Below are 15,650 nucleotides of genomic sequence, written 5' to 3'. Positions count from 1 at the left end.
GTCTAATATAGTAGGTACTTAATAAATATCTAAATGAATAAGTGAGCTTGATTGTAATAAAATTAATAGACAGTGGTGTCAGGACTCAAACTTAAGTATTCTTACACCAGAGCTGTACAATAACAACTCTGTTTCTGCTTCCTGACCTTTTTTCCTTTAGGGAAGCTGATGGGAATAGTCTAGTCGATCCCTTTAATTCTAAAATGCTGAGATAGTCTCAGTGGATAGTGATAGTAGTTTCTTTGTATTGAATAGAGATCATTATGAAAAGTGTCTCGTTGCTTTTATTTTTGGGGGAAAAAACCAATCTACACTGATTTTTGCAGTTTGTAGTATGGCTTTAATTAGCAGTGTTACAGAAGAAATCCAAATCACCAGGTGGGGAAGACATAGGGATCTCTTAATGCAAGTCATGAAACACAGTTATCACATAACAAGTTTGTAAGAATTTTAAGGATTATTTGGAACCCTATCCTATTGTCTGACCCAAAGGCTACCTTGGAAAGAAAATGGAACATTTTACGTTTAGGTGTTTTTGAGCTACAGAAAGGTTCCTATTGCAAAAGAAGGATACAGCAATCAGAAATTCCTCTTCTCTTTCTTGGAAATAAAGGCACTTTGAATAATGTTTAAAATTTGCAAATTTTCAGTCATTTAATTAATTTTTATCCATATTTTCTCTTAACCACAGTCTTACTTTGTCATATCCAAGATAAAGACATGTGTACGACTTCTGTTTGTCTTCATTATTCCAAGATGTACTATATTTTATCACCTCACATTCTTTTAGATTTAACATCTCTTAAATCCGGAAGTAATTTAAAATTGATGGTGTGTCATTGTTTAATTGACAATGTTTTTCTTTCTTAGTGGTACATAAAATAATGGTGTTTCTTAAAATTGATAGTGACTTAGCTTTGATAAAATTTGATGATGTAAGATTTGAATGTCATATATTCATATGCCATAGATATGGTTTATCTTCTCTTTAATTTTTTTATTTAAAAATGTGTTAATGTTATATAAATAATATTTTTATTACTCTGAAATGATTATTGGTGTGTAAGAGATAACTCTTTGGAAAAATAACTTTTCTTTTCCTAAGAGAATAAATGCTACAGTTGGTAATTTTTACTCACTTGAATCAAATTAAATTAATTATAAGGTACTGTTTCATAAAATTTTAATTTTAACTATAAAAATTGTGATTCTAATTTTTGTTTCCTTATAGTTTTTATAGTCGTGCTTTTGAGAAGATGTTTCAACAATGTTTGGAGTTACCCTCTCAGTCAAGATACTCAATTGCATTCCCACTACTTTGCACTCATTTTATGAGTTGCACACATGAACTGTGTCCAGAAGAGGTAATTTCAGAGTAGTATTGTGATTTATATGGTATGCAGAAAAAACTACTCCAAACATAAAGCTGACCGAATGTTCACAAAGACTCACAAAGTCCTAATTATCTAATCTAGCTGCCCACTAATGCATCTCTGTGCAGAATCAGAAGAATGCTTGAATAGATATATGATATAGACATAATATATATCTGAATAATCAGATAAATATACGTACATGTTTGTAAGAACATATAAAGTCACTTGGAATTACCTTTATTAAAATAGTGAGTCAGGTATTAATATTTATGGTAAAGTTATATAGTGATTGATTTTTGAATGCTTAGTTTTCCTCTGAAACGCTCATTGAAAAGACTTGAAAATTGGAGAGATTACTGACTAAACATAAACATTTCAAAGAGGAATTTCACTGACTTGTCAATATAATAGATACAGTAAGCAAAATCCAGATTTGCTGGTATTTGTAATATATTCACATACAGGCACACACAGTTACTGAGTAATTGAACTACTCAAGTTTTACAGATACCAAGTATCTATCAAAAATGTACTCAGTATTTCTTCTAATCTTTCAAGAAGAAATATCACTTTGTGAGTATGGTAAGAATATATATTAAAATTAAATAGTATTTTAAAAAATAGTTTAACTTAGTGTTGAATCCCTTTACTTAGAGCTGCAGAACTTGTCAAAAAAAACCTTACAAATAGCATTATTATTATCTTTAAGCATTAGGTAGTATCTGTTGTAGATTGTTTTTCAGCATTCCATTGGAAGCAGGCTCAGACAGAAATTAGCCTACAGGAAGTTTATTAGGGAGTGCTTTTAGGATTAATACCTGTGAGGATATAATACCACCAATTTTAATAGATTTGTAGATTTTTTACAATTAAAAGATTTTTTTCCCCCAATCGTGACACCTAAGATACATTGTCACTTTTTCCTCACCATCATCCTTCCCATTAATTACCCATCAAGTCCTCTTCATTTTATTTGTATGGTATATTGTAGTTCAGCTTTTCAGTGTTTTTCATCTGTACTGCTAAATAATTTTTCTTCCTTCAATATCTGCCTTAAAGACTAACACAAAGCCACCAGAGTGCCTCTTTCCTTCTTAAAGAACCATCAGTGGTTCTCCATTGCATATGGAGAAAGTAAAAATTTCTTAGGCATTTAAAATCCTCAACAATTTGATCTCTACCCCCATTCTTTTTTTTCTTTTGTTTTATGTCTTTAAGAAAAAATATATATATATATAAACATAAAAATGTAATTTTAAGTATTTTAAAATGTATAGTTCAGTGACATTAATTACTTTTACAGTGTTGTGCAACCTCACCACTGTTCATTTCTAAAACTTTCATCACCCCAACCAGAGACTCTGTATACCTTTAAGCAATAACTCCCCATCCTTCAGCATTCCATTGGAATGGTATACTCCAGTCTGCTTTCTGTCTATGAATTTGCCTCTTCTAGAGAGTTCATATAAGTGGAATCATACAATGTTTGTCCCTTTGTGTCTGGCCTGTTTCGTTTAACATACTGTTTCAAGGCTCATCCGTGTTATAGATATATCAGAACTTTCATTTCATGAATGATAATAATCCATTGTATGTATATATCACATTTTGTTTATCCACTATATATTCACAGTCTTCTACTTTCCACTCCCTACTGTAACTATCCCACCTTAGGTAAACTGTACTCATTTACTAGTCTACTTTTTGGCATCTTAGAGGCTTTTTCCTCATACATAAAATTCATTTCACTACACCTCTACCTGTCGTACTCTTACTTTTTCTTCAGTGATCAGCTTGAATCCACCTCCTCCAAAAAGATTTTCAGCATTCCTCCAGTTAAAATTTGTCCCTCCTTAACCATATTTTCATAGCACTTTCATCATTATTTTATCTATCATCATCTAACCTGTATCATTTATTTTAACGTTTCTACCTCATTTTGTTGGTAAAGTTATGGTTCCTTAATGGGGTAAGACTCAATTCTTACCAAATCATTACAACAGGTAATTAATAGTGTGTTTATATTTATGTAGAACCATAAAATTTATACAGCATTTCTCATCTTTTGTTGCATTTGATTATTACAACAAAGTAACAGCATAGTCAGAACTACTGATAATTTCTGGTGGACTGATGGTTTTTTTCTCCCTATATTCATATAGCTAGTAAGTGGTACTATTCTGTTTTTCATTTAGCAAACTTGTTAAAGCCTGTTATATTCCAGCTGTGCCTTCTTAAACCTGTGATTGAAAGGATGCAAAGACACAGTCTTTACCCTAGACAAATCCGTGATCTGATGATCTGTGTTGTGGTAGAAATATACATGGGGCACTCTGGGAACATTGAGGGAATTTACTTAAGGGTGATGAGGGAATTCACCTAAGGGTGAGGATAGAGTAAGTTGGTGTGCACAGTTAATAGTTCTCAGTGCAGTCTTGCTTTGTTATTTTAGTTTTAGCCATTCATCTCATTTAGATCAGAAAGGTTATAGAAAAGGCCTCTAGAACAACTTCTTAATGCTGAGGCTTTAGTTTAAGCTGTAGTACTTACAGTGAATTTGAAGAAAGATGGTACCTTTTGAACTAGATTTGAAATTCACACCCTCCTGGGTCAGCAGGATTCCCAGATAATGGTAGCCAGTACTAATGAGAAACTAATTATCATGTTGCTATAACTGTACCATCCAGTAGAGTAGTTCACTCATCTTTTCCAGTTTCCAGTTTCATTGTTTAAAAATCTTCCATATGCTAATGTCTCCTAAATCTATATCTGCAGCCCACACCTTTCCCTTCGAGTTAGATTTTCTCTATATCCTGCTGCAACTTAGGTATTTTTAGCCATCTGAAGTGTAACATGTCCAGAATAGAATTATTGATTTTCCACATCCACCCCAACTTGGAGCCTTTCTGTTTTGAGCTCTGCCTTTATATATGTATATATAGATATTCAAACTCCTGCCTCTTCTCACCCTTGAACAAGCCACATCATCTTTTGCCTGGTTGATTGTTATTGTCTCCTAAGTGGTCTCTTTGCTTCTGCCATTATCCTCTGTTCTCAGCACAGAGCCAGAGTTAAGAAATCTTAGTTGTTTTCCTTCCAGTCTTAGCATTTTTGAGCCATTGAAGAGAAGTAGTGAAATCAGATCTGTATTTTAAATAAGTTAGTCTATTAAGTTTGAAGCAATGCTGGTTCAGAGTTCTTTTTTTCAGGAAGAAGGGATAGCAAGGGATATGTTTTATCTTTCAGGAGTCAGAATTTGGTTAAATAAAACGCAAATGTTTATAATTTGAAATTTTTCCTTAAATAAAGTGAACCATTATTTAATTGTATCTGGTCTGTAGATCCCTTTAGGTTTTGCTTCCTATTCAAGTTTTAAAGGGCATTTAAAATACATTATAAGGTAGCATGGTACATCTAGGAACAGTTATTTTACATGTTTAAGTATTTTTATATTCTTTTATATTATCTTATATTTATTTCAGCATAGAAATAATGTTTGTAATGTCTGCATATGTTTGTTATATAATTATGGAAGATCAGGGAAGGAAAACTTATAAATCTGTCTCCAGAAACTAACACAACATTTTAAATCAACTATACTCCAATAAAATTTTTTTAAAAAGCTGTCTCTTTGTAAGTATTGCAAATGTATAGTGCAAAGTTGTACAGCATTATATACTCAACATTCCAGTTACCATTGATAAGAAAAACCCATTAAACTGTTGCAACGCCCACCAAAACTAAAATGATACAGAATTCTGTAGCTAGAGATAGATTGATTTGAGTGAGTGTATGTATCTACATATACGTATATAATCTCCCAAACATTAGATATAATGTTCTTTTTTCCCCTGTTGTGTTCAGAAAATGCATTTGTGGTCAGCCTTTTTTTTCTCTTCTGGGATGGGGAGTTTGATTTTAGAGAGTTGAATGCCTTGTGCATTTGTTTGTTTTACTGAGTTGATACCTAATGATTTTATTTAAATATTTTAACATTTCTGTTTATACACTACAAAATTCTGTGTTTTCAAGATTTTTGTATATAATTAGGTGAGATCAGAAAACATAACTCTTAAGTCTGATCTTTCGTATTGTGTGTTTGATATTCTAGTATTTAAGAACTGGATATAGGACATTGGAATTTGAAAATTAATAGTTTTTCATGTTAAGGAAGACACTGATCCTTTCAGATTCCTTGCAATCATAATTGTATAATCACCAGGTACTTACTTTATGTCGGTTGTGTGCAAATACAGTATGGTAGGTTAGTTGTTAAAAGAGATAAAAGAAATCTATAACATCTCCCATCCTCACTCCTTATTGTAGAATAGACTTGAACCTTATTTTCCATGTTTATTTAAAAAGTGTTTTAATTCAAACTACTTTCTTATAATTTTTATTATTGTTGTTGTTACTATTTTGCTTTAACAGAGACATCATATTGGAGATCGCAGTCTTTCCTTATGTAATATGTTCCTCGATGAAATGGCCAAACAAGCTAGAAATCTCATCACTGATATTTGCACGGAACAGTGTACTCTTAGTGACCAGGTGATAATTTAAATGTTCCCTTACAGATAGGAAAATTGTGTAGGAAGGCAAGAAAATGATCTCTTAGCTAGTTCTTTTCCATTTTTTAATTTTATTCTCACACTATCAGTAAATCTCATTACCTCATGTTGTGAAACTCCATTATTAGGTTTTTTAAAAATTCCCTCTGTCCTTAGGATTACAGTTTAAAATTAAGCTTCTAGCTTGGCATTCAAGTCCCTTCCTAAGGTAGCTCAAACCACTCTAGCCTGTACTTTATACTCCACTACCTAGTCATTCTAACTAGATTCTGAACACATCATGTCCTATCATAGTCTTGGTCTTCATAGGCCATTTTCCTTTCAGTAAAATGTTCTTTCTTATTCCTCATTTGCCTGGTATTTTTTAACTTGTCCTTTAACTGTAGCTTTGATATAACTACCTCTATGAAGTGTTTCTTCACACAAGATTTACCTGTTTCTGTTTTTCACCAAGCTGAGTGGGCTCTCCAAGCTGGCTAGGTAAACTCTACATCTCACCTATTACCTCTCTTTTTAGTGCTAGCATGATATTTGCCACATAGTCTGGATTTAGCTAAGGTTTGTTTCAGTAGTTAATGTTTTCAAAGTAATTGGTTTGTATGATTTCATTTCTTTTTAAATTTAGTTGCTGCCCAAGCATTGTGCCAAAACCATCAGTCAAGCAGTGAATAAGAAGTCAAAAAAACAGACTGGTAAGAAAGGGGAACCTGAGAGGGAAAAACCAGGAGTTGAGAGCATGAGGAAAAACAGGCTGGTAGTGACCAAGTAAGCCATCCACTATTATTGTATCTTTTTGTTACAGGTAGAGGAGTTTTTTTTCATTTTTTGTATGGCATTAGTACTGAGGAAATGCTGGTAATTGTAAATTCTTCATTTCCCAGTTAATTTTTTTGACCTTTTTGAACTTGATTAGCCAGTAAGTGCTTATTTCATCTCAAAATACATATTTTGGATTTTTGAAGAAAATACATGAAATAGATGTCATTTGTCTTTATATGTTGAATATTGAAGGCCAAGAATCTGTCTAAAAATTTGGGGGGGTATACTATAAGCAGTCTATAATTTTCAGTTTATTTAAAGTCAGATGTCTGACACTATTTTGGCATCTTGTCATATATTAGAAAATACTTGATGTCCTTTTTTTTTAATGGGTATATTAGACTAGATAGCATTCAGTGCTGTTTGTTTGTTTGTAGGGGAGGTATAGATGAGCAATAATAGGTGAGTATTTTTTGTTTAAAGTAAATTTCCTACTTCCTTGCTTCCTGTGTTGAGCAAGCTATTGGCCATTTTGTAGACAGCTTTCTTCCTCCAGAACAGAAAATACAGCAGGAGTTGGAAATAATTCTTTATGAGTGCAGAATAAGCTCTTTCTTATATATTAAGTCAGTATAGTCATCATCTGAATGAAGAAACAAATGAATGATGCTGTCTTTAGAAAATTGCTCTCAAAGGTTAGTGATACCCTTAGAGATTTTGAACTTGTCAGTTCAGATCTTAAGAGAGAAAAAATCGATTTTGCAGTTATTACTCCCAAATAAAGTCTGATATGTTTATAAAATTAATTTTGTATTGCTGTGATGAAATGCTAAAAAAAATTTTTAATTTACTGTTTAATAATATTTTTTCAGCCTTGATAAACTGCACACTGCACTTTCTGAGTTGTGTTTCTCTATAAATTATGTACCAAACATGGTGGTTTGGGAACATACCTTTACCCCACGAGAATATTTGACTTCTCATCTGGAAATCCGCTTTACTAAGTAAGAAAGAGTATAAACTGTTTTTGTTTGTTGGTTTAGTTAATGAGTTTGTTATATTTATTCTTCATATCTATGCAATGTTTACTTTTATGAGGGAAAGCATTAGTAGAAATGGTATATAAATAATATATAAATTAGTAGAAACGGTAGTATAAAAAATAATGAACTGGGAAGTATAAAGAATAGTGAACTGGGAATTACTTAAATTATCCAGATTCTTATCCCATATTTATTAACTAGTTGTAACACTGGACAAGCCAGTTAATCTCTGTGAGTCTTAACTTCCTTGTAAGAAAAAGGGAGAAGATTAGAGCAAATCAGTGTACTTCAGCGGACAGGTGGCAACCCAGTAGGATCATGAAATCAGTTTAGAAGGTTGTAGTCAATATTTAAAGGAAGAAAGAAGAGGGAGGGAAGTAAAGAAGGAAGAAGAAATAGGAAAAAAATCAGTGCATTGCATGTAGTAAGTAGAAATACTGCTTCATGAAACTGTTTATGTATGTGTGTACTGTGTTGTGATGCTAGATACATATCTTATAGTGGATCACAGTCAAATGTGTGAAAACCTCAGGACTAGATGAACACTTAAGTCTTGTGAATTCCAACGTATGCTGTTATGCCAGTAGAATTCTAGACTCTTGAGGTGCTCGATTCTAATTTTATAAGTTATATATATGTTTCTTGCAATGATATTTTATGTAACAAGTCAGAAATCTTAATTTTGTAAACATTGCTTCAGCCTTTTTCTAAAATTACACACTTATTTATTAAAGAAAATATTGATTCAACATGTTTTTCTTGAAGGCCTTAAGGCAATTTATGAAACAAAATTTTGCCAAAGGTTTTTCAAAAACTTTAGCAAAAGGTTGTAGTCACTAACAAGTGTTTGTGCCATATGCATAACATTGTGTTTGTTAAGTACTATGAGTAGTAATGAAACGGTATAAAGCTTAGAGCTTCGACAATTATAGAACAAAGTAGAATATTTAAATAGGCAGTAAATTGAGTGTTAAGTCATCAGCTGAGAAGAGTCCAGTGTTGAGCAAAGACTATCTTTTGCTCTTCTTTAGTAAGGTAGGCATCCTGAAAGTGAAACCCAGACTGCTCCAGTATTTAGACCAAAGGGACATTATGCCTTCTGGTATTTATTGCTCTCAACTGGGTGGGGTAGGGAGTGGTGGGTGGAAGGTAGGATTCAGTTTACAACTCCCTTGTTTTCCTTCTGTAAACAGTCTGGTCCGTTAATCCACGGAGAAGCAGATGTTCTTTTTACCAAACATCTACTTAGTGATCAGGATCAAGGCAAGGCTATATAAACTTGTTTACCTGGGAAAGATTTTTATGCCAGGACAAATAGCTTGTGAGTATTAGTTTGTTGATTTTTGCTGATCACTTGAGCACAGTCTTAGGACTTAGGGGCTGTGTACAAGGATAGCAGTTTTTGTCTTGAGTTGTTCTTCTGGGACTGATACTAGTGATGGGGTTTGTCTGGTGTCTTTATGGATTCATCCTTACAAATACAAGTCTAAGATCTTTGTAAATCTAATGCTCAGGGAGTTTTAAAGAAGGTGGCTAATGTGGGAAAAGATAGTTTAGGAAAGTATTTTCAACATTTGTTTCCTTTTAGGCTTATACAGTTTCTTGGGGTATAAACCAAACAGATCTGTGTTTTATGTGGTGTGAGTGATTATTGTACAATAAAGCTTTTGTTGTTGCCATGCTTTGATTGTCATGCATTTTGTTGAGAGGTAGCCCTAAGTCAGGTAGGTGTGGGGTCAAATCCTAGACCCACCACTTCCAAACAAAGTGACCTTGAGCAGTTTACTTGAATTCTGCACCTTAGTTGTTTTTTTTTTCCCCCTCTATGCAATGGTGGTGATAACTGCATAGTAGGGTTATTAAATATGAAGATTGTAGGTAATATATATAAAGCCTAAAAAACTACTGGCACATAACAGTGCCAAAGGAATTCAGGCTATGGACTAAATAGTCCACTGTACTTGCTGGAGACAGCATATCGTGTTAAAGGAATTTTTTAAACCTCTTTATTCTTAAATAATTTTTATTACTGATGCCCTTAGTATTTTTTTTAATCACTTGCATTCCCATTTCATTATACCTTTTAGGTGTATATTCTTTTTTAAAGTTGTTTCTTTGGAAGATAAACATAGTAGTAATTTCATGAACTTGTAACAAAGTGTATTTAAAATTTCATTGCCTATTTAATATTAGAGATCAGTAGATTGAATGGCCTGTTTATATAGATACAACAATTAGAACTTTTTAATTTTTTTTTACCCTCCCCCCCCAGGTCTATTGTTGGAATGACTATGTATAATCAAGCCACACAGGAAATTGCAAAACCGTCAGAGCTTCTGACAAGTGTAAGAGCATACATGACTGTACTCCAGTCAATAGAAAACTATGTGCAAATTGATATTACAAGAGTATTTAATAATGTGCTTCTTCAACAAACACAACATTTAGACAGTCATGGAGAGCCAACCATTACAAGTCTGTACACAAATTGGTAAGGAACGTATTTAGAAATTTGGAGTGATATAAAGTTTCTTTGTAATGAATGCCTTCTGAAAGTTTTTTTTTTTAATGGATAATTGCTCATTCATGTTATTAGTCAACTTTAAAATTATATGCAGTAATGTATACCATAATAAATTTTGAATTAATTTCTCCATTTGTAAATTTACTTTTCGCCCTAGGTATCTGGAAACTTTGTTAAGACAAGTCAGCAATGGTCATATAGCTTATTTCCCTGCAATGAAAGCATTTGTGAACTTACCTACGGAAAATGAATTAACATTTAACGCAGAGGAATATTCTGACATATCAGGTGAATAATACTCTGACATGTTTTAGAGAATGAAGAAAGCTTGATTCTTTTGGTTTTGATTCTGTTGTGACTATTTTTATTCAATTATATGGATAATCATACGTTGTATCTTAGACTTAGCTTTGCATTTGTGTTCTTATTTATTCTACTGACTTTTCTTCGGGTTTTCCATTAATAATTTGTTTCTTAAAATATTTGCTCTGTCAAAGTATAAAATTTCATTTCCTTTCAGAAATGAGGTCGTTATCAGAACTGCTAGGCCCATATGGTATGAAGTTCCTAAGTGAAAGCCTTATGTGGCATATTTCGTCACAAGTTGCTGAACTTAAGGTAATATAGTCTTTATTGATTTTAGCTTTAAAACATTTCAAGAATATGAGCAGCAAGCCTAGAAGCCTCAGGGAACAAATTTCTCATCTTTAATTTCTTGTGTTCTTTTCAGTATGAAATAATAGAAGAATTATGGTCCAGTAATTTAGCTTTTGCCAACTATTTTTTATTTCAGACTGAATAAGCAGATTCTTCTAGAACTGTTTGTATTTTTAGTGCTTCTTTGCCATTTAATGTGGTGGGTTGAGTACTATGATGTGATAATAAAAACTAGTCTATTCATATCTATGAGAATTCAAGGTATCTGGTATCCTTAACAGTGCTGCAAGGCCCCTAGAGGATCTGGCCTTCCACTTTTTCTCACCTTTTACACTCCTCCATCCTGGCTGGCCTACTTGCTATTGTGTCATCTCAAAATACTCTTCACTAAGATACTGTCTCAGCTTGTCTTCTCATAACATTCATGTATTTTCAATTATCAGAATATCCATCCTTGAACACACTTCTAAAAATCGCAACCATTACTTTTTATTCTTTTTATCCAGCTTTATTTGTATTTTACTTGTGACCTTTCATGTCATGCATCTTATGTCACTCACTAGAATAAAAACTCAATTATAAACTCTCTTAAAACCTTAGTGCTAGGGCTTCCCTGGTGATGCAGTGGTTGCGAATCTACCTGACAATGCAGGGGACACGGGTTCGAGCCCTGGTCTGGGAAGATCCTACATGCCATGGAAAAACTAGGCCCGTGAGCCACAACTACTGAGCCTGTGCGTCTGGAGCCTGTGCTCCGCAACAAGAGAGGCCGTGATAGTGAGAGGCCCGCGCACCATGATGAAGAGTGGCCCCTGCTTGCCACAACTAGAGAAAGCCCTCGCACAGAAACGAAGCCCCAACACAGCCAAAAATTAATTAATTAGTTAATTAATTAATTTAAAAAAAAAACCTTGGTGCTAAATTAGTGTCCAGCACATAGTAGTGCTTGGTAAATATCTGTTGGATTCAAAAATAAAAACAGGTAGCTTTCCTTACTCTTTACTTTGTTCTAGGACTTTTCTAAGCTCTTTATATATTTTTTATTAACTCCTTTAAATTCTTAAAACTGCTATTGTCCCTATTTTACAAATTAGAAAAGTAAGACCAAGAAAGATTAAGTAACTTGTCCAGGCTCACATGCTAATAAGTGGTGAAACTTTTAATTTGAATCTATATAGTCTATCTGGCTCCAGAGTTTATACTAGTACCCTACTACACTGTCTCGAGAAATGCAAGAGATCTTAGCAGTCAGCTAACCCACCCTTATCTGATGCCGGAATATACATTTTTCTGGGTGGATGATTTGGTCTTGTTGAAAATGAGGCAGTCTTATCAATTACTGCATATCTCTAGTTATGTTAATATCTAAGTAGTAATTTTTGATTGGTCCTCATTCTTACATCAAGAGGTAGAGACTGCCTCTAACAACATGACCCTTCACATATTTAGAAACTTTTGTTGGTATTTCTCTTCCCTAGGTGAAGTATATTCATATTTAGTCTCACTCTCTTCTATTACAAATTCTATCTTATTGGTGTCACTTTTAGAGGCTGGTGCCCTGAGCTGAGAATAAACATCAGCTAGAGATCTGAGTAGTGAGGGTGCACCTACTTACCCTGGACACCATATTTACTGATACAGTTTAAGATAGCATCAGCACTTTACATAGCTATACCATCCTGTTTTCAACTTGGAATCAGGTACCTTTTTTTCCCTTCCCCCTTCCTCCTTCTCCTTTCCTCCTTTCCCCTGTCCCCCTCCCCTTTTGTTTTCATATACAGACTTGAACCAGGCTTTCTACATCTTGTATTTTGTGTGATTTCGTTTTTTAGACCTTTATTTTTGTTCCTTTAATAATTTATCTTGTTAGATATTGTTCATTATTTCTGGATATTTTTTTAGTTCAGATTTTGTCATAGTCTTTCAGTAATCCTTTTATAAACTTAACTGTCTTAGCTATGTCCTTAAGTATCAATGTTATCAAATACATTCCTATTCTTTAAAAGAAATGGAAGGAGCTTGTGTTTTAACATTTCTCTTTTGTATCTTGGAATGACCATATTTTCTTTCTCAGATATTAAAATTTAATTTAAAGTTGATGTCATAATAGTATAGTGTTGACTTCTTTTTTAATACTATGAGTTTTCTGACTCACGAGTGTTATTTCTTGGCTGGATTCTTTTTCAAATATTTGGTAATATTAAACCTGAGTTAAAAAGCTAGACAAGAGAAACTTTTTGTGTAAGAGCTTAGATTTATTATCTTTGGAGATACGTGGGTGTGAATTAGCTTGGGTTTCTCATTAAATGTAGTATACCCCAAAACCAAGATGGTTTAGGATACTAAAACATTTTTTTCTCTAAAACTTTTGATTTTAGTAATCTATGTGATTTTCCTTAACTTTTCTTTTTACCTTCATAAAAACTTGCCTATTTTATTAATGATTTAATGTTAGCTGTAAGACTTTTAGAAAATCACATAATTATGTTTTGGTATTTAGGGGCTTTTTATTTTTATTTTTTTGCTTCTCAAACACTAAATCCTGATTTAGTTGAGTATTTTTCAGACGTCTTCTTCATGTGGTCAACCGTAAATATGAAAGCTTTACATTTCTAGCATTGTGCCCATTATCATTTAGATTTCTGCAAAACAAAGCTAGTCCTGAGGATTTAGTTTTCTGGAATTGCACAGTGCTTTACAGTGGTTTTCTTAGAGATCCTTCTTAATAATCCCAAATTGTAATTCAGATTTCTCTGAATTTATTATATTTTTTAATTTATTTATTTATTTTGGCTGCGTTGGATCTTCGTTGCTACACGTGGGCTTTCTCTAGTTGTGGCGAGCGGGGGCTACTCTTCATTGCAGTGCACAGGCTACTCTTTGTTGCAGTGCACGGGCTACTCTTTGTTGCAGTGCACAGGCTTCTCATTGTGGTGACTTCTCTTATTGTGGAGTATGGGCTCTAGGCACGTGGGCTTCAGTAGCTGTGGCTCGCGGGCTTAGTTGCTCCGTGGCATGTGGGATCTTTCCCGACCAGGGATCGAACCCATGTCCCCTGCATTGGCAGGTGGATTCTTAACCACTGAGCCACCAGGGAAGTCCCTCTGAATTTAACTACTTGTATATTATTAAGAACTGGAGGTGTTATTTATGACTTTGTATTCTCAGCCTCTGTGTACTGAGGCATACTTCAATGTGTATTCTTATAATTTATTCCATAAGAAATCTTATGATCATAATATAATGGTGTTTCATATAGACAAGTTCAGTGTGTTTTATATCTCATTGAGATAAATCTCCAAAAGTACTTGTCTTTCAGTGCTGATTCTAATTGCTTTGCATTTTTCAGTGTCCTATAAAATTACTTTCCTTAGAATAATCAAATTTATGAAATTACAGAAGTAAAATAACATACAGATTGCTGCTTCCAATACTGGTAGGCTAGATTATTTAGATCAACTTTTCCCTTAAGGACAACTTTTTTGAAATGTATATATACAAATATATATATGTATATAAAGAAAACATTTTCTAAAAAAGAGCTAAAAGGTCAGTGAGGTGTTTATTTCTAGGCTAAAATCAAGGAAAGCACTGGAAGCCACTGTGCTGATGTGAGGACATTCGCTGATCCAGAAGTAACATTTGTTAAGATTCAGCTGAGTCTTGGTGGTCTTGTGGAGCAAGGGGCTCCATAATCAAAACCCAAAGACTGCCCAGAGTGGGAGTGGAAAGGAATTCTGCTTAAATTCCCTTTCACCCTCTTTACATAGATACCCCAAAGAGTTATACCTTCAGGGTAACAGTGAACTGGAAATGATTCACACACACCCCCGTCCCCCCAGGATTTTCAGCCCTGTCTGTGTTACTCTTTTTGTTTTGAATCTCAAGTCTTGAATGTGGATTAAAAGCGGTCCTAGATTAGTAGTGCCCCAAGGTGCTTGGCAGACGCTAATAAAAATCCTCTCTGGAGAAAGGTATCTTCATCCTAGGATTCAAATGATTCCTGCAAATAATTTTTCACATGCAGTCACCTCCAGCTGAAGAGTGGAAGTCCGTTGGAGATTAAGGGAGGGAGGAGGGAGGAGGTCTAATACATCTGGCTGGCTATCATGATTCTTAGGTCGTTCTCCCTTTCTCTCTGGCCACCTTCTGTTCCTGATGTTCCTGAATGTAGAGTCCTCCTTGTCAGCATCACTTCTTAAGACGGTGAGAAGCTGGGTGTGTAACGACCCCCTCCCCCTTACAGACATGTAATAACCCTCTTGTTATCAAGCCCAAGTCTTCCTTTCTATGCCACTGCCTACAATTTCTGAGTCCTACCTAGGCCCTGAGGCTTCCATTAGCGTGCCTTCTGCATAGTATCTCCCCTACAGGAACTTAACTGCTCAAATTTCTCATCTCCACTTATTCTTTGCTCCGGTTTTCATCTTCTAGAATTTTGTTGGTGTCTCTCATTCTTTTATCTCCTTTGTTACCAAAGATTTATGCCTTTTTATTTTTTTCCTATCACTTCAGTGTATTTCTGGAAGAAGCAGAGTTTAGACATAGATATAGAGTTCTCTACATTTAGCCAGCATGTAGTCTACATACTTGTTTGAACATTTCTATACGACAAATTTCTGAAAGTGGATCATTTTTTTCTGATATTGTCAAATATCCCTCAGAAAAGATTGTAACTCACACTCTCCATATTAGAGCATGATGATGCCGAAATAGCATT

General features: G+C 34.0%; 1 protein-coding gene across 1 annotated transcript in view; it reads left to right on the top strand.

Annotated features, from left to right (window-relative positions):
* NCKAP1 (NCK associated protein 1) overlaps positions 1–15,650 on the top strand; it is a 99,563-nt gene that overhangs the window by 62,754 nt on the left and 21,159 nt on the right. The window contains exons 17-23 of the mRNA XM_079924861.1: positions 1,232–1,364; positions 5,808–5,927; positions 6,573–6,712; positions 7,579–7,710; positions 10,022–10,240; positions 10,431–10,561; positions 10,794–10,891. Of these exons, the coding sequence (XP_079780987.1) occupies positions 1,232–1,364; positions 5,808–5,927; positions 6,573–6,712; positions 7,579–7,710; positions 10,022–10,240; positions 10,431–10,561; positions 10,794–10,891 (973 nt within the window). The remainder of the gene's footprint in view (positions 1–1,231; positions 1,365–5,807; positions 5,928–6,572; positions 6,713–7,578; positions 7,711–10,021; positions 10,241–10,430; positions 10,562–10,793; positions 10,892–15,650) is intronic.

This window comes from Stenella coeruleoalba (genome assembly GCF_951394435.1).
Source record: "Stenella coeruleoalba genome assembly, chromosome: 6".
In the NCBI taxonomy this organism is placed as follows: Eukaryota; Metazoa; Chordata; class Mammalia; order Artiodactyla; family Delphinidae; genus Stenella; species Stenella coeruleoalba.
Note: the sequence above shows the minus strand (reverse complement) of the source record. Positions and strands in the feature narration are given on the sequence as shown.